Below are 23644 nucleotides of genomic sequence, written 5' to 3' on the forward strand. Positions count from 1 at the left end.
ACTGTCTTTCCCTTTAATCCATATTTAAAAGTTTGGGAGTACTTGAAAGCAGCAGGTAAACATGGACCATCTTCCTGGAGTACTGATTTTGGACATTTAACACTGAGGAAAAAAGGCAACATGAAATTCACACTCATTTCTAACAGAACTTCACGTGGCCCATCAATTGCAGTTTCCTTCAGTTTCTGAATGCTCCCTTTAAAAGGGGGTCAGTCACCTTTGCCATCAGGTAAAAGCAACAACCACCTTTTGAAATGTCTATTATCTTTATGTTGACAGTCTCCTGAGTGCTGGAGTTCTTCCCCAGGTGACCTCACTAGTCAGGGTGAAGGTGGGGCAGACGTTGCTCTAACCCAAGCACCATTTATATTTACACCTCTCAACTCCTAACCAGTCACATCTGGTTTGTGTGACATGACTCAAACAGGCATAAAAGCAGACACAAGGACTTCAAGTGGAGTCACACAACAATGACAGTTTAGAAACTGAGATGCACAAGCTGCCCTACTCTATTGGTTTTGAGTGCTTATAAATAAGGGAGGAGTTCACCAGCTTAGATATTTAATACAACTTTATTCTGATTCTAAACAAAAAGGAATGGGAATGACAGTAACAAGATTCACCACTGTATTAAGAACTGTATAATGTTTTGAACGGCCAACAATAAAAAATAAATAAATAAATAAAATAAAATTCAACCATGAAAAAAAAAAAAAAAGATTCACCACTGAACATTGTGGTGTGACAGTAGCAGTCATATTCGAAACTCAAGAAAGAAACAAGTGCATTCCAAACAGTTAATTATGCAGGTCCAAAAAATGCAGGTATTTTTTTTAACATTCGCTCTGAAGCCCATTCATCTCCTTCAGCATTCCATAAATAAAGCACACGTCTGCCCAGCTAGATTTTAGTAAAGTGGCACACATGCAGCACACTGACAATTGCCTATAAAACTAGACTTCTGACGCTGGGCTTCAGCTTCATCTCCTCACAGATCATCGTCCTTGTCTGGTAGAGCAGTTGTCTGAGCAGCCTCTAAATCATGCTCATATTAAGCTGCCAAATCGGGGTCTGTGCCAACCTCTGGTGAGGCAAGAGCAGGCATGGCAGCAAACTCCAAGTCAGGGTCTCCATGAGCTTTCTAGCGAGCCAGAGGAAGGGCTTTTGAAAGTTGGAGTTACTTTTGGCTGAGATGTCATAGTGCTGAAGATTCTCTTTCCCTGGAAGACAACAGATTTTGCCTTCACTTTCCTGTCCTTAATGTCCACTTTGTTGCCACACAACATAATGGGGATGTTTTCACACACTCTACAAGATCTCTATGCCAGTTAGGCACGTTCCTGTAAGTAACTCTTGATGTCACATCAAACATGATAACAGCACACTGGGCTTGGATGTAGTAGCCATCCTTCAGGCCGCTGAACTTCTCCTGGCCCACCGGGTCCCAGACGTTGAACTTGATGAGCCCTCTGTTGGTATGGAAACTCCCTGCCCAGGGTGGCTATATACTTCTTCTCGAACTTGCTGGTCAGGTGGTGCTTCACTAACATCTTCTTCCCTGGGCTGCTGTCGCCCACCAGCAGGAGCTTGTACTGCGTCTGTGGCTCCCCCAGTGTGGCCATCGCAGAGAACCTTCCAGAAGCTGGGAATATTTTGATGCTATGTCTATCTTTTATTTGAGGCTGTAGAAATAAAAAGTTACCATAATTTCCTAGAATCTTTTCCCTCTCTCTTAGGTAAACCACGGCCAACTCACAGGCTGAGTAATAAGACAGCACTTTATGTTGTCCACCTTCTTGTCTCCATCTCCTGGCCTGGAGCCTTTCCCACTGTAAATAAAGGATCAACACAGCAGGAAGGAATTATTAAAGAGATAATGAACTTGAGTGACAGAATTCATAACCATAGAAACAGTAAACTTCAATCATGGAATGAAATTAGAGAATAAAATGGAGGATCTTTGCCAAGATAAGATCTAAGACAAAAATATTTTTTTCGGGAGTTTATTATATATACAGTTTCTCAAAGTGATTGTGTTTGTAAAAGTGGACAAATCAGATACAACTGAACACTGAGTTGGATTCAGCAAATCTCGGAACATTTCCTAACTACGAGGCATTGTGCTAGGACCTGGTTATAACTATGGAGTATTTTCTTATGGTTATAAAACCTCAGCTTTCTAATAACAACATGATTTGCATATCAGACCAAGAAAAAATAAAGCTTTATCTTATATACATAGGGCAGAGTGACCTTACTAAAACTAAACTCCAATGAGGTCTATTTTTCTGCTAACACATCTAAAGTTTTCCTAACATTGTCATGTTTAGAACTTCAAGCTATTTTTCATACTATATTTAGTTCTTCAACTGGGCACGGTGGCACATGTCTGTAATCTCAGCCACTTGGAAGGCTGAGGCAGGAAAATCATAAGTTTGAGACCAGCTTTGGCAATCTATGGAGACCCTGTTTAAAAATAAATTTAAAAAAACAAACAAAACTAAAAATAGCTGGTGACATAGCTCAATGATAGAGTGGGCAAGGGCTTTGTGGTAGAATATATCTTCATTATATTCTCCTCCTGAATTTCTCAATGAAAAGAATGATGAAAATAAATTAACATGTATGATTTTCTTGAATAACTCCTCTGTGCCAAACTCGAGTTCAGTGTTGTACATTTAATGGTAGGCAGGATGATGCTATGTGGAAAGTATATTCAATGAGGGAAACAAAAGAGTTACACAAACAAAATATTGCTCCTAAAGAGTGGTGAGACAAGAAATTAGGGTCTACAGTGGAGAACGGAGGGAATGGCGGGGGGGGGAACAACTTCAGGATAAAGGTTGAGATAAGGTCACACTAAATGTGAGCTGAGGAAGGTGAGATGGTGCCAATTGAGGTTTCTGGAAACGTGCATTAATAAGGAAGAGCTATTCAATGTCCACAGTGGGGCGAATTAGATGTGATATTCAAATAGCAGAAGGCAGGTGGGCTGGAGTGGAGTGAGCAGAGAAACACCAACCCTAGATGAACTGGACAGAGAGGCAGGGGACAGACAGCACAAGGCCACGCTCCTGGAGTAGAGTGTCCTTTTACTCTAAATACAATGGAACTCAGTGGAGAAATTTATGGCAAGAATGACATGGTCGAATCTGTCTGTTATTAAAGTTTGTGTTGAGAGCCATATGATTTATATTTTACATCTTAAAAATTCTATGTATCTGGACAAGACTGTGTCAAAGACTTTCTTATTACTTCATCCTTCTGTCCACTAGGGGGCTCCAGAGATTGTCATGATATTATGTGGCCTCCTCTCCCAAGTATCTCCGCTGTGGCAGCCTCCAACAGCTGTTTAAGACAGGAACACCAACAAAAGAGTGAGCATAACTGAATGAATAAAAGATTAAAACATCATCCGCTCTTTTAAACTGCAGTCATTGAAAAGACTGCAAATTATAGAGTAATAAGGATCATGTTTTTCTACAAAGATATATCAAGCCTGTACATGCATTAGAACTGATTAGTTTTTTTGATGAAAGTGACTGAACCAACAGAAGAATGATTTATACAGCAGGTATGAGAAACATTAGTACATAACCTGGTTGTCTGTTCATTGAAATCACAACTTTAATAATTGCCAGTTTCTGAGTGCTTACTCTGTGTTGCCTAACAACCTATCAAATGCATTTTATATGAACATACATGCATATATGTAAAATGCATTATATACATATAATATCTCATTTAATCTTCCATCAATCACAGGTGACAGAGATGACATTGGTCCCTTTACTGAAATTATAAAACTAAAGATCAAGGTCTCTAAATTGGCCACTATCTCAGAGACTTAAGTGGCAGTGTGAGCATTTGGTGAGACTGTGACTCTAAACCCTCCACACCAAACAGATTACCACACTGAAGAAGTTTCCAGGGCCTTCAGGTCCTGTCTCAGCCCAGTTTCTTGAAGTTTCCGTGTGTTTGGTGATTAAATGAATATCAGTATGTCCTCAGGGTGAAAAGATAATAATAGGTTCAGCAAATTTATACTGCATGCCCAATGCCATGAAGATAATTAGTTTTGTGAACTACTAAAAGTTACACAAAACAACAAGTTTTTTGACAGGTGTCTGATATCCACTTTAAAAACCACACCCTCTGCCAAAAAATAAATCCCTTAAATAGTCTACTTTTTTCCTGAAATTGACTGATTTTAGCTCTCTTTTGCATCTTGCCCCAATTTCACATTAAATGTTAATTTATAGCATCAAATCTTCCAGACAGGATCTTTGTACCACCACAAAAGGTACAAAGAACAGCAGCATGGCAAGTAAGTGTCTACCCAGCTCTGTCACTAACTCACTTTGGCAAATCCTTTCTTCTGGACCCCAAATGCAAAATAAGCAAGTGAGTTAACTACAGTTGAAAGTTATTGTAAAAGACTAGGGAAGAACTAACCTATGTCTGAGATGAGAAAAAGAACAGGGAGAGGCTTTGAGGACAATGGCGTTATCCTGAAATATTCCTTTAATGAGTACATGGTGAGACTTGACTCAGTAGACTACCAGTGCTTTCACAGTTATTTGAGATATTTAAGATACATCAAGTACCACTCCAAGAGTTAGTTGTAAAAATGGTGTACCAGGCCCGTGGAGCTTCTGTACTCTCTGGAAGTTTCCATCTAGATAGATCAAAACAGCAGGAGTCTGAAAAAGACATTCAACCACAGACACATGAACTGCTTGTCCAACACAGTTTAACATTTTTTTCAAGTTGCCAATAGGAAATGGAATACAAAAGTCTTGTTTTCAGTTTCTCTTTACAAATCTGAGTATCTGGCATTGCCACGTGGCAGGGAATTGTGAATCTGCATAGAAGCAGTTCCCACTAAACCCCCATACGAGGCTCACACTGTCCTAGTCTCTCTGCCCCACCACAGTCCCTGTCACACACCCTCACCACTTTAGAAGCAACTGATAAGCTAGTTCTCCCTTGACTTAGGTGTGTGTCACTCCTGTATTAGAGTAAAGCAATAACAAGTTATTTCCACCGTGTTGGTCATTACAAAGAGAATTAGAGGAAGCAGTCATAGCAGAGAATATGAACACATGTACTTCTTATCCCTGGCACCCACTTTCACAAAGAGACCGTGAAGGTAATGAAGACCATGGGAAAATTGGAGCAGGGAATCAGGATATGTGTTCTCTCCTCTCACTGTTAGGCTACACTGGGCAATATTTCCTGTCTCTGTGCCACAATTCCCTCAGCAATAAAATGAATACATATACCAGCCCCATACTCCTTAAAGGGTCTTTCCTGCAAGAACCGGTAAAATTCTCCTTCTGTTGGATTTTCCCCATTCCCCAGAGAAGTCTTAAGGGAAGTCTTGCCTCTCCGCATCTAAGATCTGCAGGCGGCTACCTGCCACCACCACATCCACCCCCAACGCAGCACTACGCGGGTCCTTTCCAGGGGTCACTTCAGGGGAACTCCGCCCCAGTCCGGGAAGTTGGGGAGCGCTCTGCGACGGGGAGGCTCCGGACTCGGCCGGGGCGCCGCTGGATCCCCGCCGTCGGCTTGGAACCGCGCCCACAGCCCTCTCCTCCCGCCTGGCTCTCCCCGGGGCCCTTGTCCGGCCTCTGCGGGAGACGCACGGTCCCCCGGCGACTGGCTCTCACCCAGGCGACTGCCCGACGGTTTCTGGGGAGGGCGCCGACTGGGACGCGGGTTGGCAAGCTGCTCCTCGCCTCCCTCCCCGGTTGGGGAACCGCCCCACCTCCACGCGCGCTCGGGCGGCGCTCGGACCCTTCCGCAGCTGCAGGTGCCAGTGAGCCCCAACGCAGCGCCACGTCGCCCTGCCCCGCGCTCGCAGTCGCCGCCGCTGTGTCCAGGAAGGTAGGTGCCTTTCCTTCATCTCCTTGCTGTCTGAGTTTTCTTCTCCCGCTCCCTGGATGGAAGCATCTTTCTGAGCTGCATGGGAGGAGTGAAGGATGAATGGGGACCAAGGGAGTGGAGAGATGCATATATTCCTCCTGCTCCTAATAAGGAGCCCTACTGGGAAACTAGGAAGTTAAGTGTAAAGAGAGATAAGAGAAAGGCAGCCGGGTGAGATAATCCACGCGACCAGATGCAAGATGGGACCAATACTAGCTACTCTGCACCTCACCTGCTCCCTGAGCCCCACACTGACTCAGGCCCAGACATAGATTTCAAAAAATATTTGCTAGGTTGAGAGGTATTTCTTCTTGTTTCCCCTATCCAACTTCAAAACAAGCAAAATCTACTTTTGATGGTTTTCTTCAGAACCCCACAGGCTGCAGTATTTGAATATTTTTATGTGGGAGAGTAAAATATGTTGTATTCACATAACGGACTGCTATATGTCACTTAAAAAGCAGAAATCAGTCTGGTGGGGTGGTAACCCAGAGAAATACAGGATCGCATGCTCTATGCCAGCCTTGCAATTTAACAATACTCTCAGCAACTTAAAGAGACCCTGTCTCAAAATTAAAAATGAAAGGTGGAGATGTAGCAAAGTGGTAAAGTGCCTCTGGGTTCAAACCACAGTACCCTACCCCCTTGCCCCCCCCAAAAGAAAGCAGAAATCAACATATATGTACCCCTAAATCTTAAAAATATAATGGCAAATGAGCATAGCAAGATGCTAAGACACTTGTCATATGACATGTAAAATTGTAGAAAGTGGAGTGTAAAAGGTACACCAGATTCATGATTGTGGCTGTCTTTGGGAAGTATGACGGGGAATCAATATGGCACAAGGGTTAATGTGGAAATAGTATTTACCTATAATTTTTGATATATTATAATGAAGCAAGATTGAAAATACAAATAAAAATTACTAAGTGTGTTGTTAACTTGGATGTTTTTCATAATATTTTCTGATTTCAAAACTCTGTTTCTTCACTGGATTGAACAGGGGGAATGGAAGAAGGGAAGGGAGATGGGAATGGGAAAGACAGGAGAATGAATCTGACATAACTTTCCTATGTTCATATATGAACATCCGACCAGTGTAACTCCACATCATGTAAAACCACAAGAATGGGAAGTCCATGTATGTGTGATATGTCAAAATACACTCTACTGTCATGTATAACTAAAAAGAATAAAAAAACCATCTGTTTCTAAATATTTCTCAATTTAAGTGCCCAAATAAAGAGAAATAAGATATATCTCTGCCCATATTGTGACAATGCAATCTAAACAGTTCTATCAGAAGTTGCAGCCTTCTTGCATGACACTTCATGTTCTCCAGTTCTAGAAGATGATACCTCTTTACCCAGAAGCCTTAGCTGCACAAAGAAGTTCACTTCCTGCCAAATCCCAAGAGTATTGTCCAAAGGTGAAATATTGATATTGGAGAACTAGTCTGCAGTTAATAATCTGAAAATTGGCCTTGTTGTGGTAGAATCTGAACACTCCCTGTGTTCCTGCAAGACAAATTTCTCTTCCTTTTTATGTGTTCTACATTTAGGATTTTCATTTCTATGCATGGAGGCAGCCCTCTTAATGCTTATCTAATGCTGTCGACTTAAAACCAGGAGATGAGGGAAAGTAGGGTATTTGGTAGAAGAGAGACCTACAGTTCTACTGGCTTTTTGCTTTTTTTTTTTTTTTTTTTTTTTGGCAGAATGAAAAGAATGCCTCTTGATTTTTCCAGCCAGAGGAAGATTGATTTCTTTTTGGATATGAGGCTAACTTATTTAATTTAATTAAATTAACTAAATTTAACTGGGGGAGAGACAGAGGAGGGCAATCCTAGACGGGATTGTGTAGGTTAGGCCCAATGGAGAAGATATTAAACCATCACTCAATAATCCAACCTGCTGCCCCTCCTCTAAACATCCACAAAAGTGGTCTCCCCATTTATGTATTCTCTTCTCACTAAAAATCACTGAGTCTGTGTGAACAAATTGTCTGCACCTCAGAATGAAACTCTTTGATGTGAAAAATTGTGATAACATTCCTTCCTCTTTTTCCTTCTGATTTGACAACTTGCAAGGTCAATGCTTGGTACCTTTTATGTCACAGCAAGACCGGCTACTTGAGAAAAAACTCAGGTATGAAGAAAAATACGAGAATGATAGGACTGTAGTGTGGAGTAAAAGCTACAAGTACTCAGATTTTAGGCACAAAATGAGAGAATATAGTCCCAGTCTATAACATTAACAATTGCAATTCCTTAAAATTCATGTTCTCCGTTCTCCTTAGGACCAATCACTTCATTAGATCCTTATACTATTCCCCTCTTGTTAGAGACACAAAGTGCATCCCACTTGCTTCTTGATTGCCTTTCCTGCAAGAGTTTAAGGTCTTTTTGATTTCTTAATCTAGAAAGACAATTGAGTTTTTCTGTCCTCCTGGGTCTCAATAATTCCACTGAGCTTCCTTCAGCCACCTATTACCACCTGCCCCCATCCTCCTCTCTTTCATCCCATTTAATTGGTTGTTTCCTAATTGCTGACTCTTTCTTTGCTCTCCATTTAATGATTCTTTTTAAAGTCTATAAGGCATTTTGCCAGCAGTTGGCTTTTAGTATGAAAAGTAGCATTTCCTTAATGAGTCTGCTTTCCAAATGAAAGCTGTACTTACATTTTCCTAATGGGGAAATGAGCTTTTCTTCTACACTTGCTGAGGGGCTTCCCAAGTTCTTTTTCAAGAATTCATCCACAATGCATGTTAAGTTAGACCCTTGCTTCAATTCTGCCTCCAATCTGTATTTCCTTCAAGTGTAAAAAGTCTAAGAGGAAATCAATCGACAGGTGTATAAAAAGTCCAAGAGGCAATCAATCGACAGGTGTCAACACTTTAAAAAATCATGCAACACTATGGAAAACTGCTATTAGCAAAGTGGCAGGAGCTGATATTAATTCTTTCTGTACTATGTGCCAAGCATCATGTTAATCACCTTGTAGAAATTGTCTCATTAAATACATCCATGAGCCATCTTTGTCTCAATCAAGAAATTTTCTCAGACCATATAGCTGAGCTGAATTTTAAAATAGTATTTTGTAAAATGGTCAGTTTTACTCTTTCGTTAATTGAAAGATCTGGTCCTCTGGTCCTATGTTTCGTTAATTGAAAGATCTGGTCCCATGTTTCTACTTGGTAACCATCTCTTGATCTTAGAATAGTTAAGTCCTCACCGTGCTCTAGTGGTCAATACCTGATCTGGTTTGCTCATTTGCATGAACGCCTGCCACTTAGAGCCATCTGAACTTGAGACTCCAGAGGAAGACAAGTTATTTCCCCATTCTGGAGGCCAGAGGCTAAGTAACTCTTCTCAAGCTGTGATCCTTGTCAGTTTTAGTACTGGAACACGGCCTGCTGACTGTCCTTACCAACTCCAGAGAAAGTAAGATTCTTCATTGTTATGTTGTAAAGGGGAACAAAGCCATAACTGCATAATTTTGAAGGATTTTAATCTCTCAGATACATCATTTAATTTTAGACAACAATTACTAAGCACTTATGCTCTGAAAACACTTTGCTGAATAAATGTATCTTAGGCTATGTCTATGTACCTCAATACATAAAGGCATGTATTTTCATAAATGGTGTAACATATACGTAAATACTATATAATGAACATTTAGTCATATAGGAGCTAGTCATATATAAAATTATATATATATATATATATATACACATTCGGGTATATATGTGTACGTAAGTGTATACACATATATACTTGTGTATATATGTGTATACACTTATGAAGAGTTGAATGTATGTATATCACATTTAAGTCTCCCTTGAGGTAAGGACCATTATCATTTCCAAGTTCAGGGGAAGGAAAAAAATGAAACACATTTACAGAAGTTCACCCACTTTCTGGTGTGGTAAAGCCCAACTCAGAACTTGCTTCTTTTACTGTGAGGTAACTTCTGGGTCAGGAGGAAAAACATGGCAAACGCAGCCTTATGACTAAAAAGGTGAAGTTGCATATAACATAAAAAGAAAATATAAAACTAGAATATTTTCTAAAGTATATAAATATTCACAAATATTATTTTGTCTTACGCTTAAATAAAGCATTGCTAGGCTCATTTTAAAATTTTCTTCATACTTAGAAAACTATTTTGTTTTCCTCCTACTTTGTAAGTCCAGGTTTGCTAAAGATGAAGCCATGTGGCAGGTTCTTCTATTGCTTTCTGTCTTATTACTTCTAAAATCATAATTTGCAATGACAAAAATTTCCACTGCAGTGATACAGATTAGTTTAATATTTTGCCAGCCTCTACTCAGGGCCTCTAGAGTATACCATATATTAAAGATATCATTTCTTTTTCTTTCCTAGATACCCAGCTAAGTTTCTGGGGCTTGTTTTGAGCAAAGATGAGTATTTCTTCCTGGATGATGTAACTGGAGAGTCCAGATTTGGACAGACTTGATCATGGGAGCCAATACCTCAAGCAAACCACCAGTGTTTGATGAAAATGAGGATGGTAAGAGATTCGGGGCAGTGGCCTGAAAAAAATGGAATTTTGAGACATTCAAATATAAACTTTTAGTTTTATAAGTAAATGCAAGCATGGTCTATAGGCCCTTTAAGGAAAAATGTACAATTGCAAAAGTAAGGTCAAGGACCCTGTATGCTACAGTTAGATTGGACTTTTCACTTTCTGTGGGACCTTTGGCAGATTGATGGATTGATTTACTTCTTTTATTCATTTATTTATTTATTGTGGTACTGGGTATTGAACCCAGGGATGCTTTATCACTGAGCTACACACTGCCTTTTAATTTTTTTTTTTTTATATTGAGACACAGTTCCCCAAGTTGCTGAGGCTGGCCTTTAACTTCTTCTTATTATTTTTTAAAATATTTTTTAGTTGTAGTTGGATGCAATACCTTCTTCTTTTTTTTTTTTTTTAATGTGGTGCTGAGGATCAGGCCCAGCGCCTAGCACATGCTAGGCGAGCGCTCTACCACTGAGCCACAACCGCAGCCCCTGGCCTTTAACTTTTGATTCTCCTACCTCAGCCTGTCACATGGCTGGGATTACAGGCCTGTGTCACTGCATCCAACTGGCAGGTTTTTAATCACAACTATACCAATGTCCTCCCTTGTCTAAAGGGAGCTGTGGTTGGGCACATGGTGGAGAATTCAATGATTTGTTTGTTCTCTATGTTGTTCCCTTGACAGCTGAAGTTACCCTCATTGCTAGTTATAGATAATTTTTTGTAATATCAAATTAAATGTGAATTATTGATATGCTTTATAATACAAGTTATTGTACCTTGTATAACTTTTCTGTATTATAATAATTCTGTCTAATAAATAATTCTGAGTTTCCAGCTGTCATGCTTCAGGGTTCTAGACAAATCTCAAATGCTAGTTATAGAAAAAAAAAATCAGTTTTATTGGAGAAAAGGGAAACTTCCCAGGCCAGGTTCAGCAAGACAGGAAGTAAAACCCTAAGTCTTCCTGATTTTCCTGTCATCCCCCGGTGAAGCATGATGTCACAGGCCTGGACCTCCACATGCTATGTTTTCTTCTTGTAGTGGAAGCATGAGCCGCCTTGTCGGAGTGTGTAGAATGGCAGCTGTTCGTAGGTTGTCTTAGAAAAAGAAAGTCCCAGGTTCCAGAGAGTAAGTTGTTTAGGCCTCCAAGATAGAATCTCCAGGATAATTTCCAGGAGTTCTGCTAATTGGATCACAAAGGGAAAGAATGAGCTCAAGGTCAGGAGATCTAATGCCAGTCCTACTTCCAGCTACCCATGAGGCTCAAGAAGTTTATTTACTCATTTAATCTTCAATTTCCTCATCAATAAAGTGAGGGGATCCGGTAAACTTCAAGGTCCTTTCCAATTGAAAAATGGATCATTTTGAGGTCTTGAACCTACTTTGCAAAATTATGAAGCAGCCTCTAAATCATCACGGTAAGTTTATGGTGTTGGCCTGTGTGTCTGCTGAAATAGACTGCAAATAGCAGCAGCTGATCCAGAAAGGACGTGCTTTTCCTTTCTGTGTAACAATCCAGACATAAGGACTCCAGGGTGTGGGGCCACAAAGGGTTAGGGACCCTGGCTCTAGCTTCCTTGCTTTTTTCCATCTCTGCAGTGGTGCCCACCCTCATGCCTCAGGATAGCTCACTTCCACATTCAAATTCCTGCCAGTGAAAAAGGAGAACAGTCAGGGAGGTTATGTTCACCCCTTTTAAGGATTTGACCTGTCCTGTCACTTTCACTCACATGCACTTATCTAGTTATAAGAGAGACCAGGAAGTGTAACTGGTGTGTTATCTTGTGTGGTCACAAACCTTCTAAAAATAAGAAGTTCTCTTTATAACAAGAGAAGGGGAGAATCAGCAGTTCATCATAGTTGCAAAAAAGTTATATTTGCTATGGTCGAGGGACACGATCTTAGTTTTGAATATTTGGATGGAACCGCCTTTAAATGCAAACCATATAACTGATCAGCATACCTTGTTCAAGCTATTTACTATCAGCCTTACTACCTGCATCCTTACTGCCTACATAAGATATTCCACAGGGACCACAAAATTACATAGCTGGAAAGACCTTAAGAAAAAACACTTTCCATTGTTATTTTTGTTGCCTTACTTTGTTTTACCAAGTAGTAAAAGCAAGGATCTAGAGACCGATGATATTACATGACTTTTCTGTCTCTGAAGTGGAAAGACAAGTCAAACATGCTTTTCATTTATTTGGTTCACTCTGCTCCCTATGGCTTCAGAACTAATGTTTGGCCAGGCACTGTGGCCCACATCTGTTAATCTCAGTAACCTGGGAGGCTAAGGAAGGAGGATCACAAGTTCAAGACCAGCCTGTGCAAGTTAGTGCAGCCCTAACCAACTTAGTGGAGACCTTGTCTCAAAATAAAAAAAAAACTTCAAAAGGGTTAATCCTTGTTTTTTGCACAAGGCAGGCCTTCATAGAACAGAATGGAAAGGAAAGGCCAGCTTCACGCTTATAATTTGCTGGGGATAAATGTGATTTGAAGATACTAGGATAGCATTATGATGAGAAAATGCAGCCAGCCGTTTGCATAGGGTACCCAAAGATTGTGAAAACTGGAAAATAAGGTGTCACTTTCCAACTGTCTTCAAGGACTATTAAAAAAAACTAAGTTGGAAGAGAGTTAGGCTTCAGAAGCAGCCAAATATTTCTTAAAACCCATTTTGTTCCATTGTCCTAGATTTGGAATATCTATAAAAATTGAAATATAGTATGCAATATATAATGTGGTTAAATTATATGATATGGTTATATTATATTGTATGATTATGTTACATATCATATAATCATGTGATCAGAATATAATTATTATAATATTTTATACTAATTAACATTAACATGACAATATATTATAGATTAAATTTAATCAGTTAATATTGATTAGTAAAATAATATATACTATCTAGATTACAATGTCCAACCTCTTTTAATGCACCAGTGTCAATTTTATTGAGATATTTGGATTTGAAATCTCAGGAGTTAATGTATTAACAATGAATAATTGCCTATATCATAACATTCTTTGATGAGTATGAGTTTGTCAAAGATACTGCATTTAATTTCCTTATTAATTTATTTGTTTGTAAGATTCTTGAAGTTTGGAAGGAAAAATATACTTTGGCTTATTTATTCAGTAAATCTTATAAGGTTAGTTTGGCTTCTTATGGGGTTCTGGATTGAGCATGGTGTAAATTTCATTTGATTGCTGAGAAGCTTCTGACCAAGAGGGCCAGAAACAACACAAAACAACTTACTAATCAAGGAACAGTAATGTCTATATCATTTTTGATAGCTGTATTTTTACAATGATCAAACTGGGCCAGAATCTAGGGCACTAAAATGAGCCAATTTAATTACTTTAAAAATGTTGCAGATAAGAATCCCAATATGTGACCAAAAAAGGTGTTTAATATTTCCCTCAGGTTATTTGATACTCACAATATATAGATTAGAAAATAAAAAGATTTTTTTGTTTGTTTGTTTGATTTTGGCTCTAGGAATTTAGCCTGGGGGTACTCAACCTCTGAGCCACATCCCCAGCCCTTTTTATTTTTTATTTTGAGACAGGGTATCCCTAAATTGCTTAAGGCCTCACTAAATTGCTGAGGCTGGCCTTGAATTTACAATCCTCCTGCCGCAGTCTCCAGAGTCTCTGGAATTACAGAAGCATGCCATTGTGCCCTTTAAACTGGTTCCTCAGTTATCATTTCAAGATTTCTTTCTCAGAGTGTTTTTGTTCACTATGGAGTGAAAAGATAAGGTGTTGGCTGTCCCTTAAAATAAGCTGTTCCTGCTAGAATTCATCCTGACACTTGCATTTTATGGTTCCATCTGATCTTAAAAGAGTCACTCTAGTAGTTGCTTATGTTGATCTTCAGTGAACACAAAGTATGACATTTATAGTTCAGGGAACTGAACAAGGTCTGCTTATTTGGTTCCTGTTGTCTTTTAGAAAGTAGGTGGCAAATGATGACTTTTGTGGTTATAGCTTTTATATTTCAGTACACACCTAAGTCCTAATTGTTTCTTTTCTTGTGGTAAAATAAACACACTATATTGACCATTTTAAGTGTCCAGTTCTCTGGCAGTAAGTGTATTCCTAATGTTGAACACCCATCTTCCTCCTAAGCACCCTTGCCTCTTTCTAAACTGAATTATGTCCATAGACCATAAGTTTCCAATTCCTCACTCCTCTCCACCCTGGCGACCACCATTGGACTTTAGGTCTCTATGAATTAGGCTGTTCTGAAAATCTTAGGTAAACAGAATCGTACAAAATTCATCCTTTTACATCCAGCTTACTTCATTTAGCATAATGTTTTCAAGGTTCATATGTGCTTTGGCATGTGTCAGAATTTGATAATATTCCTTTGTATATACATATGATATTTTATTTACTTTTTTTGTCAATCAAGGAACATTTGGTGGTTTCCATTTTTTGATTATTGTAAATAATGTCATTATAAATCCTAGTACATAAATATCCATTCAAGCCCATTTTCAATTCTTTGGGGGTGTGTACCTAGACGTAGAATTGCAGAATCACATGCTTAATTACTTTTTCTTCTCGGAGGAACCCCTATACTGTCTTCTACCTAATTATGTCACATGTTTTAGCTGGGGAGGAATGATAGGCGAACATGAGCTCTAATATTGGAAACACACCCAGGTTCAAATATCAGCTCTGCCACATACTATTGATGTATGTGTTGTTATGAGAAAAATCAAAGGGGAAGTAGCCCAAGGAACCCTTATCAGACTCTAGAGTCACTTTGACTAATTTCAAGGTTTTCTAAAGGTTTAACTAAGTGACTTTATCACCTCTATGTTGTATATATTTTCAGAGTACCATGAAAAGTCTCAAAACCTAAACAACTACTAATGAATTAATTTGGGGGGTCTATTGGGTAATTTATTCATCCTCTATGAACTTCACTTTCTTTCACATGTAAAACACAATAGGGCATACTTCAATGGGTAATTGTGAGGATGAAATAAAATAATGCAATTAAAATACTTAGCAAGGTATTTACCCTAAAGTAACGACTCAATTAACATGAATAGTGTTGTTTACTAGCATCAGAGTCTCTTAGCATGGATGCTTCAAAATACTTCCTTTTGTGAAAGAAACAAAATTGACTTAAGGCAACTCAGTAGATGCTGTGGTCAATATGCCTTGCTCCTGATTCTACCAATCAAAGCAGACTGATAGAATGGCAGATTTTATAGATTCCATGGAAACCAATACAAAGCCCTTTAAAAGAAGCAAGTTATTGATTACACAAAAGCACAGTCTTACCTGGTTTCTCTTTTATCTCCCCTGGGGTGATTGTATTTTCATTGAAGGTAAAATCGAAGATAAACATCAATGAACTCTACTTTTTCTGATTTGAGACCAAAACTGATTATTAAAGTAATTTCATTTGATCAGCAGACATAATGAAACATTTCCCCTGTACCTAACTGCCATATGCATATTCTGGGAGATCATTAATGAGACAGGAAAACATTCTGAGCTTTCTGAAAGAAAAGAGTGCAAGTGACACTTCTTTTTAATGTTCATAACTTTTTTCTTTAAGTCTTTTTTCTTTGCTTCCTCTATCTGAATACACTGGGTTTGTTTTGTTTTAGTTTTCTTTTCTCTGTTGCTATTTTTCCTTTGTATTTATATTATTTTTTTAAAAGTCAACATTTTCAAAGTCTAGTTATTGGCGTTTTCTAGGCTAACACAGAGGAGAAATTTTAACATGAAAAAGTGGCCTTGTTTACAATTTAGGGTTTGAGCAGCAGGAGGGAGTCTTGCCATTATTAGGAATAATCTGTTTCCAAGCATATACAATGTAGAGATGATGAAGTCGCTTAGTTAAACTAAGAGACAACCTTCTTCTGGAACACATAGCTAAGAAAATTTAACCTTAAGTTTAAAAATCTCCTCTAGGGAGTTCATCAATGTCCTGAGTTTGCAGAGAGCTCAATTATTACATTATTCTTTGAACTTGCTGAAAACTCAATGTTCTTTCATTTGGCAATGCTTGTCTCCTAGGATATGTGTCTGTTTCCAGTTTTCCAGCATTTTCAGTGACAGAGGCAATGGGGTCCTTCAAAATCTTGGGCCAAGAAAATTGGCCACAGATTTGCAATCCAAAAGAAATGGGAGGTTACTGAATTGAATCCAACTGTGAAGGACTTCAAGAATCTCCTTTGTTATTTTAATGTCCATGATTGTACCAAAGTAGGCAGGCAAATGAATTTCAGACTTTCCCCTATCAACATTACTTGAATAATGTTGTTGTTATTTTATATTTATTATTCCGCATTACAATGATTGGAAAAGTTAAAAAAAATTTCTCCAGCAATGTTGGCTTCTTTAAAAATTAAGTCATCTTGGATAGTCTGAGATTTAGTAAAAGGCATTTGCCATAAATTACCTCAGGTCCAAATGCTTATGGCAACATTTTTTAACTTGGAAGGGTTTTATTTCTCCATGCAAAGGGTTTGGAAGAGTGAGGAGAAAACAAATTGTAAAGCCAAGAAAACAGACCTCAAAGACAAAGCTAGTGGTTCCCATTTGCGTGTATCCTGAGTGATGCATTATGAATATATGTTTAGGAGAATCTACTCAAACAAATTTAGGAAAGTGACATCTTGCCTTGAGAGATCAACCTTCTTCTTAGCATATTAAATGTTCTGAAAAATGAGCTGCAAATTGAAATTTCAGTCTTCTGATGCTTTTCTTATTTCAAAATTAAGCCATTTTTGTAAAAAAAATCTTTTAATCTTGTGGCACATAATTAATATTTTTGGTCTCAATTTGGAAAATGAGAGTTTGTGATTATATCTACACATTGTGTTGTTGGTGGAAACATCCTTTCTTCCCATTGATTTTTTCCCACAGTTTTAATGGCAATCAATTTTTACATTTGAAACATTTGTAGTGTAATTTATATGAAAATAATGGAATTTTTATATTACATGATAAAGAGTGGTTATGCTCCTTTGTAAGATTTCCTAATTAAAGTCCTTGATTTATGTTTACTTAAGCCAACAAAGTTAGTAATGTGGTAGCTCATTTTAATTCTAGGATGCTGCATATTCTTAGTTGAATGAAGTAGGAATTGGATTTGGTAAACTTCATTGCTTTTATTATTTTAAAATCAAGAACATTTTAATTGAAAGAGTATCTTATAAACAAATTCTGGTGTAGTCTTTGCTGATCATTAAATAATACTCAAGATGCTACACTTTTTGCCTTATCCAAAACTGTAGATATTTTAAATTTTCATTTTAGGATTACGCATGTTGAAAACCTAAATCTGTAAGACAGTTTCAGTATTCAGTCAATTTGATCATTTACTGCAAGACTTCATTGAAAATCTTCATTGAGAATGGGTATAGAGAGCCAACATCTGCTGTTCACCTAGTAGATGCTACCTTAACTACAGGGCCTTATTAGCTTCAATTCCCAACAGCTCTCTGGTGTCATGTGAGCATTCCTAGAAGTTTCATTTGGAAACTTAAAGCCAGTGATGGAATGATGTTCTTATTAAGTAGAAACAGTTTATATGGGAAAAGAAAAAAAATTGGAAAATTTAGTATCATAGATTTTGAACTCAGTAGCCTGACACAGATTTTACATTTTCCTCTTGAACTATTTTTTTTCTTTCCTTTCTGGAGGCATGTTTATGCTAAAATAAATGAAGTTAACCTTGTTTTATACTTGAGTTGTCTGTATCTTTGGCAGCTCAGATTTATTTATGAGACTGGTGTAAAGCAGAGGTTGGTAAACTTTTTCTTCGATGAGCCACATAGTAAATATTTTATATTTTGTGGGCAGCATGGGCAGTCCTGTCACAGTCACTCAGCTCTGCTGCTGTAGCCATAGACAAGGCAGAAACAAATGCAGGTGGTGTCCTGCCTGCAAAGCTTACTTATGACCACTGAAATTTGAATTTCAGAAAATTTCCAGTTATCATCAAATATTATTTCTTTGGTTTTCTTTGCATTTAAAAATGTAAAAACTCATTCTTAATTCTTGAGCCATACAAAATAGATGGAGTACTGGATATGGCCATGGGCTGTGTTGTGCTATGGCATCTGGCAGACGTTTGTCTACATGCTCTGGGAACGTTTCTGATATCCACTCATAGTCCTCTGGCCTTAAGCCACAAATCAGGGCAAGGAGACTGGAATTTGTTCTGCAGAAATGCTTCATAAATTTACTCTTCAATAATTCTCATTTGGTTGATCAGAGTGAGCCTTTGGAATTGCTTGGACCAGTAAACCTAGTGTTTTGGAAGATAAACTGTGTTCATTGGTGACATATTTTATTTGATGGCTGTACAAGCTGGGTTCAGTTCAATGGTTACAATAGCAGTGCATTGGAAACAGGAGTAGACAGAATTCCTGACATTTATTTAATAGAAGGGCAGCCAATGGTTGGAAATGCTAACCCCTGATCTTGCCCCACTGTTCTACTTTGTGACTTCTTCTAAAGAAAGTGACAATGTATTTCTGAGTTCTAAGCAAATTTATGAATTGGGGTCTAGGCAGCAAGACAAGAAAAACTGTTTGTGCCCATTGCTTGATTTTTGGCACCAGTAGTGGGTGTCTGCAAACCCTGGACTTCCCGAGGCACCATGTCTCATAAAGGGAAATGCTGACAGTGCAAACAACTGCCATCAGATGGCCTTGGAGGCCACTCCTCTGGACAAGTTCCAATTATATTCTTAAAGAACTTGCCAGGCTCCCCATGTAGCTGTGTTAACTATTTGCTGTCAACCATTTAGGATGATGAAGGACTAGAGACCCAGTTAAGTAATTTTTCATCAATGGGTCATAAGTGTTGGCTGGAGAGCCAACACTTATGACTCCAACCTTAGCTTGTATCACAGGGTAGGAGAGCTACAGGTTAAATCAGTGGTTTCTGGACAGCCTTTGCAGATGTGTGCCAAAATAACAGTTCTTCTTAGTCTGTGAGGAGAGAGAAAATAAGGACAATGTAATAAGCCTTTTACCAAGTTACACATATTAAAATTGTAAATTCTAAGATTATGTGCTTTCTTGACTGTTCTTGCATGTGCTTATTTAGTATTTAAGGATGGTGAAAATAGAAGCTATTTTTCATGGTGAGAAATGAGACAAGCAACTTCCCCCTCTGATCCTGATTTCTCATATTTAAAAGAGGACTAAGATAGTGCCTGCCTCATGTAGTTTTTGTGGGAGTAAAAAGAGAAAATCTGTGTACAGCGCTTAACTAGTGCCTGGCACATAGTAATAGCTCAATAAATGTTAGCTAGTTTCACTATGATTATCACAATCATAGTTTTCAATGCATTTACTTGGCAAATAAAAAAATTTTAAAAATCACCCAATGTTGTTTTTCCTTTTCTTCCTTAGACTTTTTGGGGGGAGATGGAATTTTCTGATCTATGAAATGCACATGTATAATTATAATATTTAATATGTGTTACTTGAGAACTTATTTAAGTATCTGAGATGGAAAAAAAACAATCAGAAATAACCTATTTAATAATCTAGGACCATCATCTTCATTTAAGGGCAATATGATACGACCTGAACTAACAGAGTGGCTGTGGATATGGAATATATATTTTCTCTATAAAATGATTAAGAGCTACTGATGTTTTGAATGTGGGGATAAAATGGAAAGAACAAAAGCTAGGGTGAATCCCAGAGTTTGTTGGAGAAGAGTGGGTGCTGGCAGACTTGAGATTGTAAGGAACAGCCTGGAGTTCTCATCTGGTGACATAAGATAATGCTAGGACATCTGAATGGTGATGTCAAGTAGGAGCCTGGAACTGAGGGTCCAGCAATGAGGGGGAAATTCGGGATGGAGATACAAAGACGTGGGTTTTAATTCTGTGAGGACTGATGAGTCCCTCTTGGGAGAGAGGAGAGAGATGGAAGAGAACAGATCCCTAAAATCGAGAAGTCAGGCAGAAGAGAATAGGGACTGAGAAGGAACAGGCAGAGAGGGAGAAAAAAATGTCTGTCCTTAAATTTAAGCAGGAGGAGTGCTTTGAGAAAGAGGGAGTGGCCACTCATGGTGGCTGAGGAGAAGGAGATGTCCAGGTGAGCAGGTAGCAGGGATGCTTTGGTGTTGTCCGCCGAGATAGTTCTGTGGGGCTGTGCGGGCCTGACTGAGGCTGGATCAAGTGAGGAGTGGATGGGAGGCGAGGATGCCGGGCAGTAGAGACTCTTTCAAGATGTTTGGTCTAAAGGGAGGCTGAGAGAATAGCCAACGGCTGCAGCAGAATATAATGTAAGACAAAGAATGATTTTTTTTTTTTTCTTCCAGAGGAAATCCTAGGGCATGTTGATGTGCACGGGAATCAACCAGTATAAGGACAAGAAGCCCAGGAGATGAGGATCCAGGGCTGGCTTCCATAGTGTGGCAGCCTAGAGGCCAGAGAGGGCCTAGAGCTCAACAGGGCACCACACAAGGGCATTAAGTTCTCTGAAGTCACCCTCTCTAAATTCTTACTAATTTAATCTTTGAATCTGGGTTCACAAGAGAAGCCAGATGGGAAAATGGACCATACTCAGGAGGATGGAGCCTTGGTTCATATCCTGCTGCTTCTCTTGGGAGGGCCCTCTCCATCCACAGAAGGGTCTGTGTGCTGATCCAGGTGTGGTTGGGGGTGAGCACCAGCATCGCATCCCCAGGGTGCACATGCCAACGGCTCACTACCCAGGCTGGAAGTTCATCTGGCGAGTGGACAGATAGACTGCCTCTCGGCTTCTCAGCCACTCACCTCCAGTTACAGAATGTCTCAGGGAGTTCGGGTTGGAAGCAAATGATGTGAAAATGTACTTGCCACCCAGAATTTTTCTTAGTGGGAGTGGGAGTGGACATGCCTGAGGATGAATCTCATTTATCTCAGTTATACATGTCCCAGGATGGACGCAGGGAGCTAAGGGTGAAGTCATTTCTGGGTGACACTCATCTTCCCTTGGGTAGCTCACATGCTGATCTTCTAGACTGTGTTACTCCTGAAGTGTTGGGGATTCCCATCAAACACCTCTTCTTCCTTGGAGTTAGTCTTCCAGTTCGGCATGACCCTTGATTTTTCACTTGAATTTCTCTACCCATTTGGATTCCAAGAGCAGTTGCAATGGCTTTCATCCATGTCTTTCACAACTAATTTCACCATCTTCCTCCTCTTCCTCCTCCCCCTTCTACCCCCCCCCCCCACCTATCATCAGTCTTCAACTGTTTTAGGTCCAATTAATTTCAGGATGCCTTATGGGATAATTCATATTTACATTTATAAAATACTGAAGTCATTGCCAGTTTAATACTTCATTTTTCTCCCCAGGATATAACACACCAGGAAAAATGTTCTAAAATAAGGCTCAGGGGAAGTATTAAAAAGAATTTTTGTATGGAAAAATTAAGATCAGGGTACAGACAAAAGAATAGTCAAATTTCAGGTGGCAAGTCATAGAAACCTTACTAGGGGCAGAGGTATCATTTTTTAAAAATTTATTTTTTATTTTTATTTTTTAATTTTTATTATTTAATTTTTATTATTAGTTGTTCAAAACATTACATAATTCTTGACATATCATAGTATTTTTTCCATACACCTAACAAAGTGCCTGTGACATTCTGTGACTCTTGTTTATTTACATGCAAATTCTACTGGGCTGTACATTTATTCAAACAGAGAACATGCAAATTCTCTGTATATCATGTGTGGAATAATGCCAGATTCACTGGATGTAGAAGTCAACCAATAAATGTTTGTTGAATCAATAATAAAGTTAATTAATAGAAAAAAAAAAGAATTTTTATTTAGGTCTCTTGTTTTTAACTATTAACTAGAAGTGTCCAGTTTGCTGTCCTCAGTGGATTTTAATCCCAATATTCCCTAGAGTTAACACTTTGGGATATTCTTAGGTGATATATATATATATATGACAAATACCTTCATTTTATTTATTTATTTATTTTTTAACGTGGTACTGAGGATCGAATCCAGTGCCTCACACGTGCTAGGCAGGCACACTACCACTGAGCCACCAACCCCAGCCCCTTTAATTATATTTTTCAAAGCACATTTGAGAGTTATAAAAGTAATGCCTGTGAATTGTAGAAAGCCTAGGAAATAAAAGCAATTAGGAAAAGTTTACCCACAATGCCTTCACCTATAGATAACCATGCTAATATGTTAGAGTATCTCCTCTTAGAACCCTGTTTTTCATCTATCATCTGTCTTCCCCCCCTATGTTTTCCTCCATATTACTTACTTAAATTTCCTTGTTAAAAATGAATTTCGTTATTTTTTCCTCTCACTGAAAAGTACACATCCAGAGGGACAGGGATTCTTGTGTGTTTTGTTCACCTAGGGTCCTACCTTGTGGACTCGATGAATGAACTGATGGTCTTTTTAAAATCTGTGTTTATGGGTAAAAGGCATTTGAAACATTTAGAGTGATGCTGTATGTACTTATTTATCCTAAATTTTTTGCTTACACCATAAATAGTTTATCTCCATCCCTTAAAATTTTTCATTTGTTGAAAGTATAATTTGATGGCTAAGAAATTCTACAACATAAAAATACTATAATTCACTTACATACATATATAATTTTAAACATAGGTGCTAAAATGCAGGCAAGTTCTCTTGTATTGCAAGTTTGTGACGTAATAATTTTTTACTCCTAAAAATCTTTGTAGCAGGAGGAAAGAGATGCATATCTCTTATGTTAGAAAATTTAAATCACTTTTATAGCATAATAATATTCGAAAGAAATTTGGTTGGTTTATTTAGATAGGATCAATTATAACTATAAATATTACTTTAAAAATATGTACAGCCACTTAAAAGAGTTGTGATGTTCTTTTACCACTTAATCAAAGCTGACTTTAAAAATTGTTTATTGTAGACTTAAAAATGGTTCAAATGGTAAGTTTTATGTTTTTGTTTTTTTTACAGTGGAAAACCAAACATAACATAAAATTTACCATTTGAACCCTTTTAAGTCTACAATTCAGCAGCATTAAGTAGTCATAATGTTGTGGAACCACCGTCACCAGCCATATTTAAAAATTTTTCTTCTTCCCAAACAGAATCACTGTAACCACTAAACAATAATGCAGTTCCTTCTACCCGGTGC

At 38.4% G+C, this 23644-nt stretch overlaps 1 protein-coding gene and 1 pseudogene across 2 annotated transcripts in view; one reads left to right on the top strand and one right to left on the bottom strand.

Annotated features, from left to right (window-relative positions):
* Window positions 1–553: 553 nt before the first annotated feature.
* LOC101973518 (GTP-binding nuclear protein Ran pseudogene) lies at window positions 554–6243 on the bottom strand (annotated as a pseudogene). The gene is made up of 3 exons (XR_013438006.1): window positions 5676–6243; window positions 4640–4703; window positions 554–3348 (listed from the first exon to the last, which is right to left on the bottom strand). The product of XR_013438006.1 is annotated as a GTP-binding nuclear protein Ran pseudogene (transcript).
* The window catches only part of Stk32a (serine/threonine kinase 32A), a 122553-nt gene continuing 104306 nt past the window's right edge, over window positions 5398–23644 (top strand). Inside the window, exons 1-2 of the mRNA XM_005324200.4 lie at window positions 5398–5892; window positions 10319–10466. Coding sequence (XP_005324257.1) covers window positions 10415–10466 — 52 coding nt within the window. The 5' untranslated portion in view covers window positions 5398–5892; window positions 10319–10414. The remainder of the gene's footprint in view (window positions 5893–10318; window positions 10467–23644) is intronic.

This window comes from Ictidomys tridecemlineatus, chromosome 1 (genome assembly GCF_052094955.1).
Source record: "Ictidomys tridecemlineatus isolate mIctTri1 chromosome 1, mIctTri1.hap1, whole genome shotgun sequence".
In the NCBI taxonomy this organism is placed as follows: Eukaryota; Metazoa; Chordata; class Mammalia; order Rodentia; family Sciuridae; genus Ictidomys; species Ictidomys tridecemlineatus.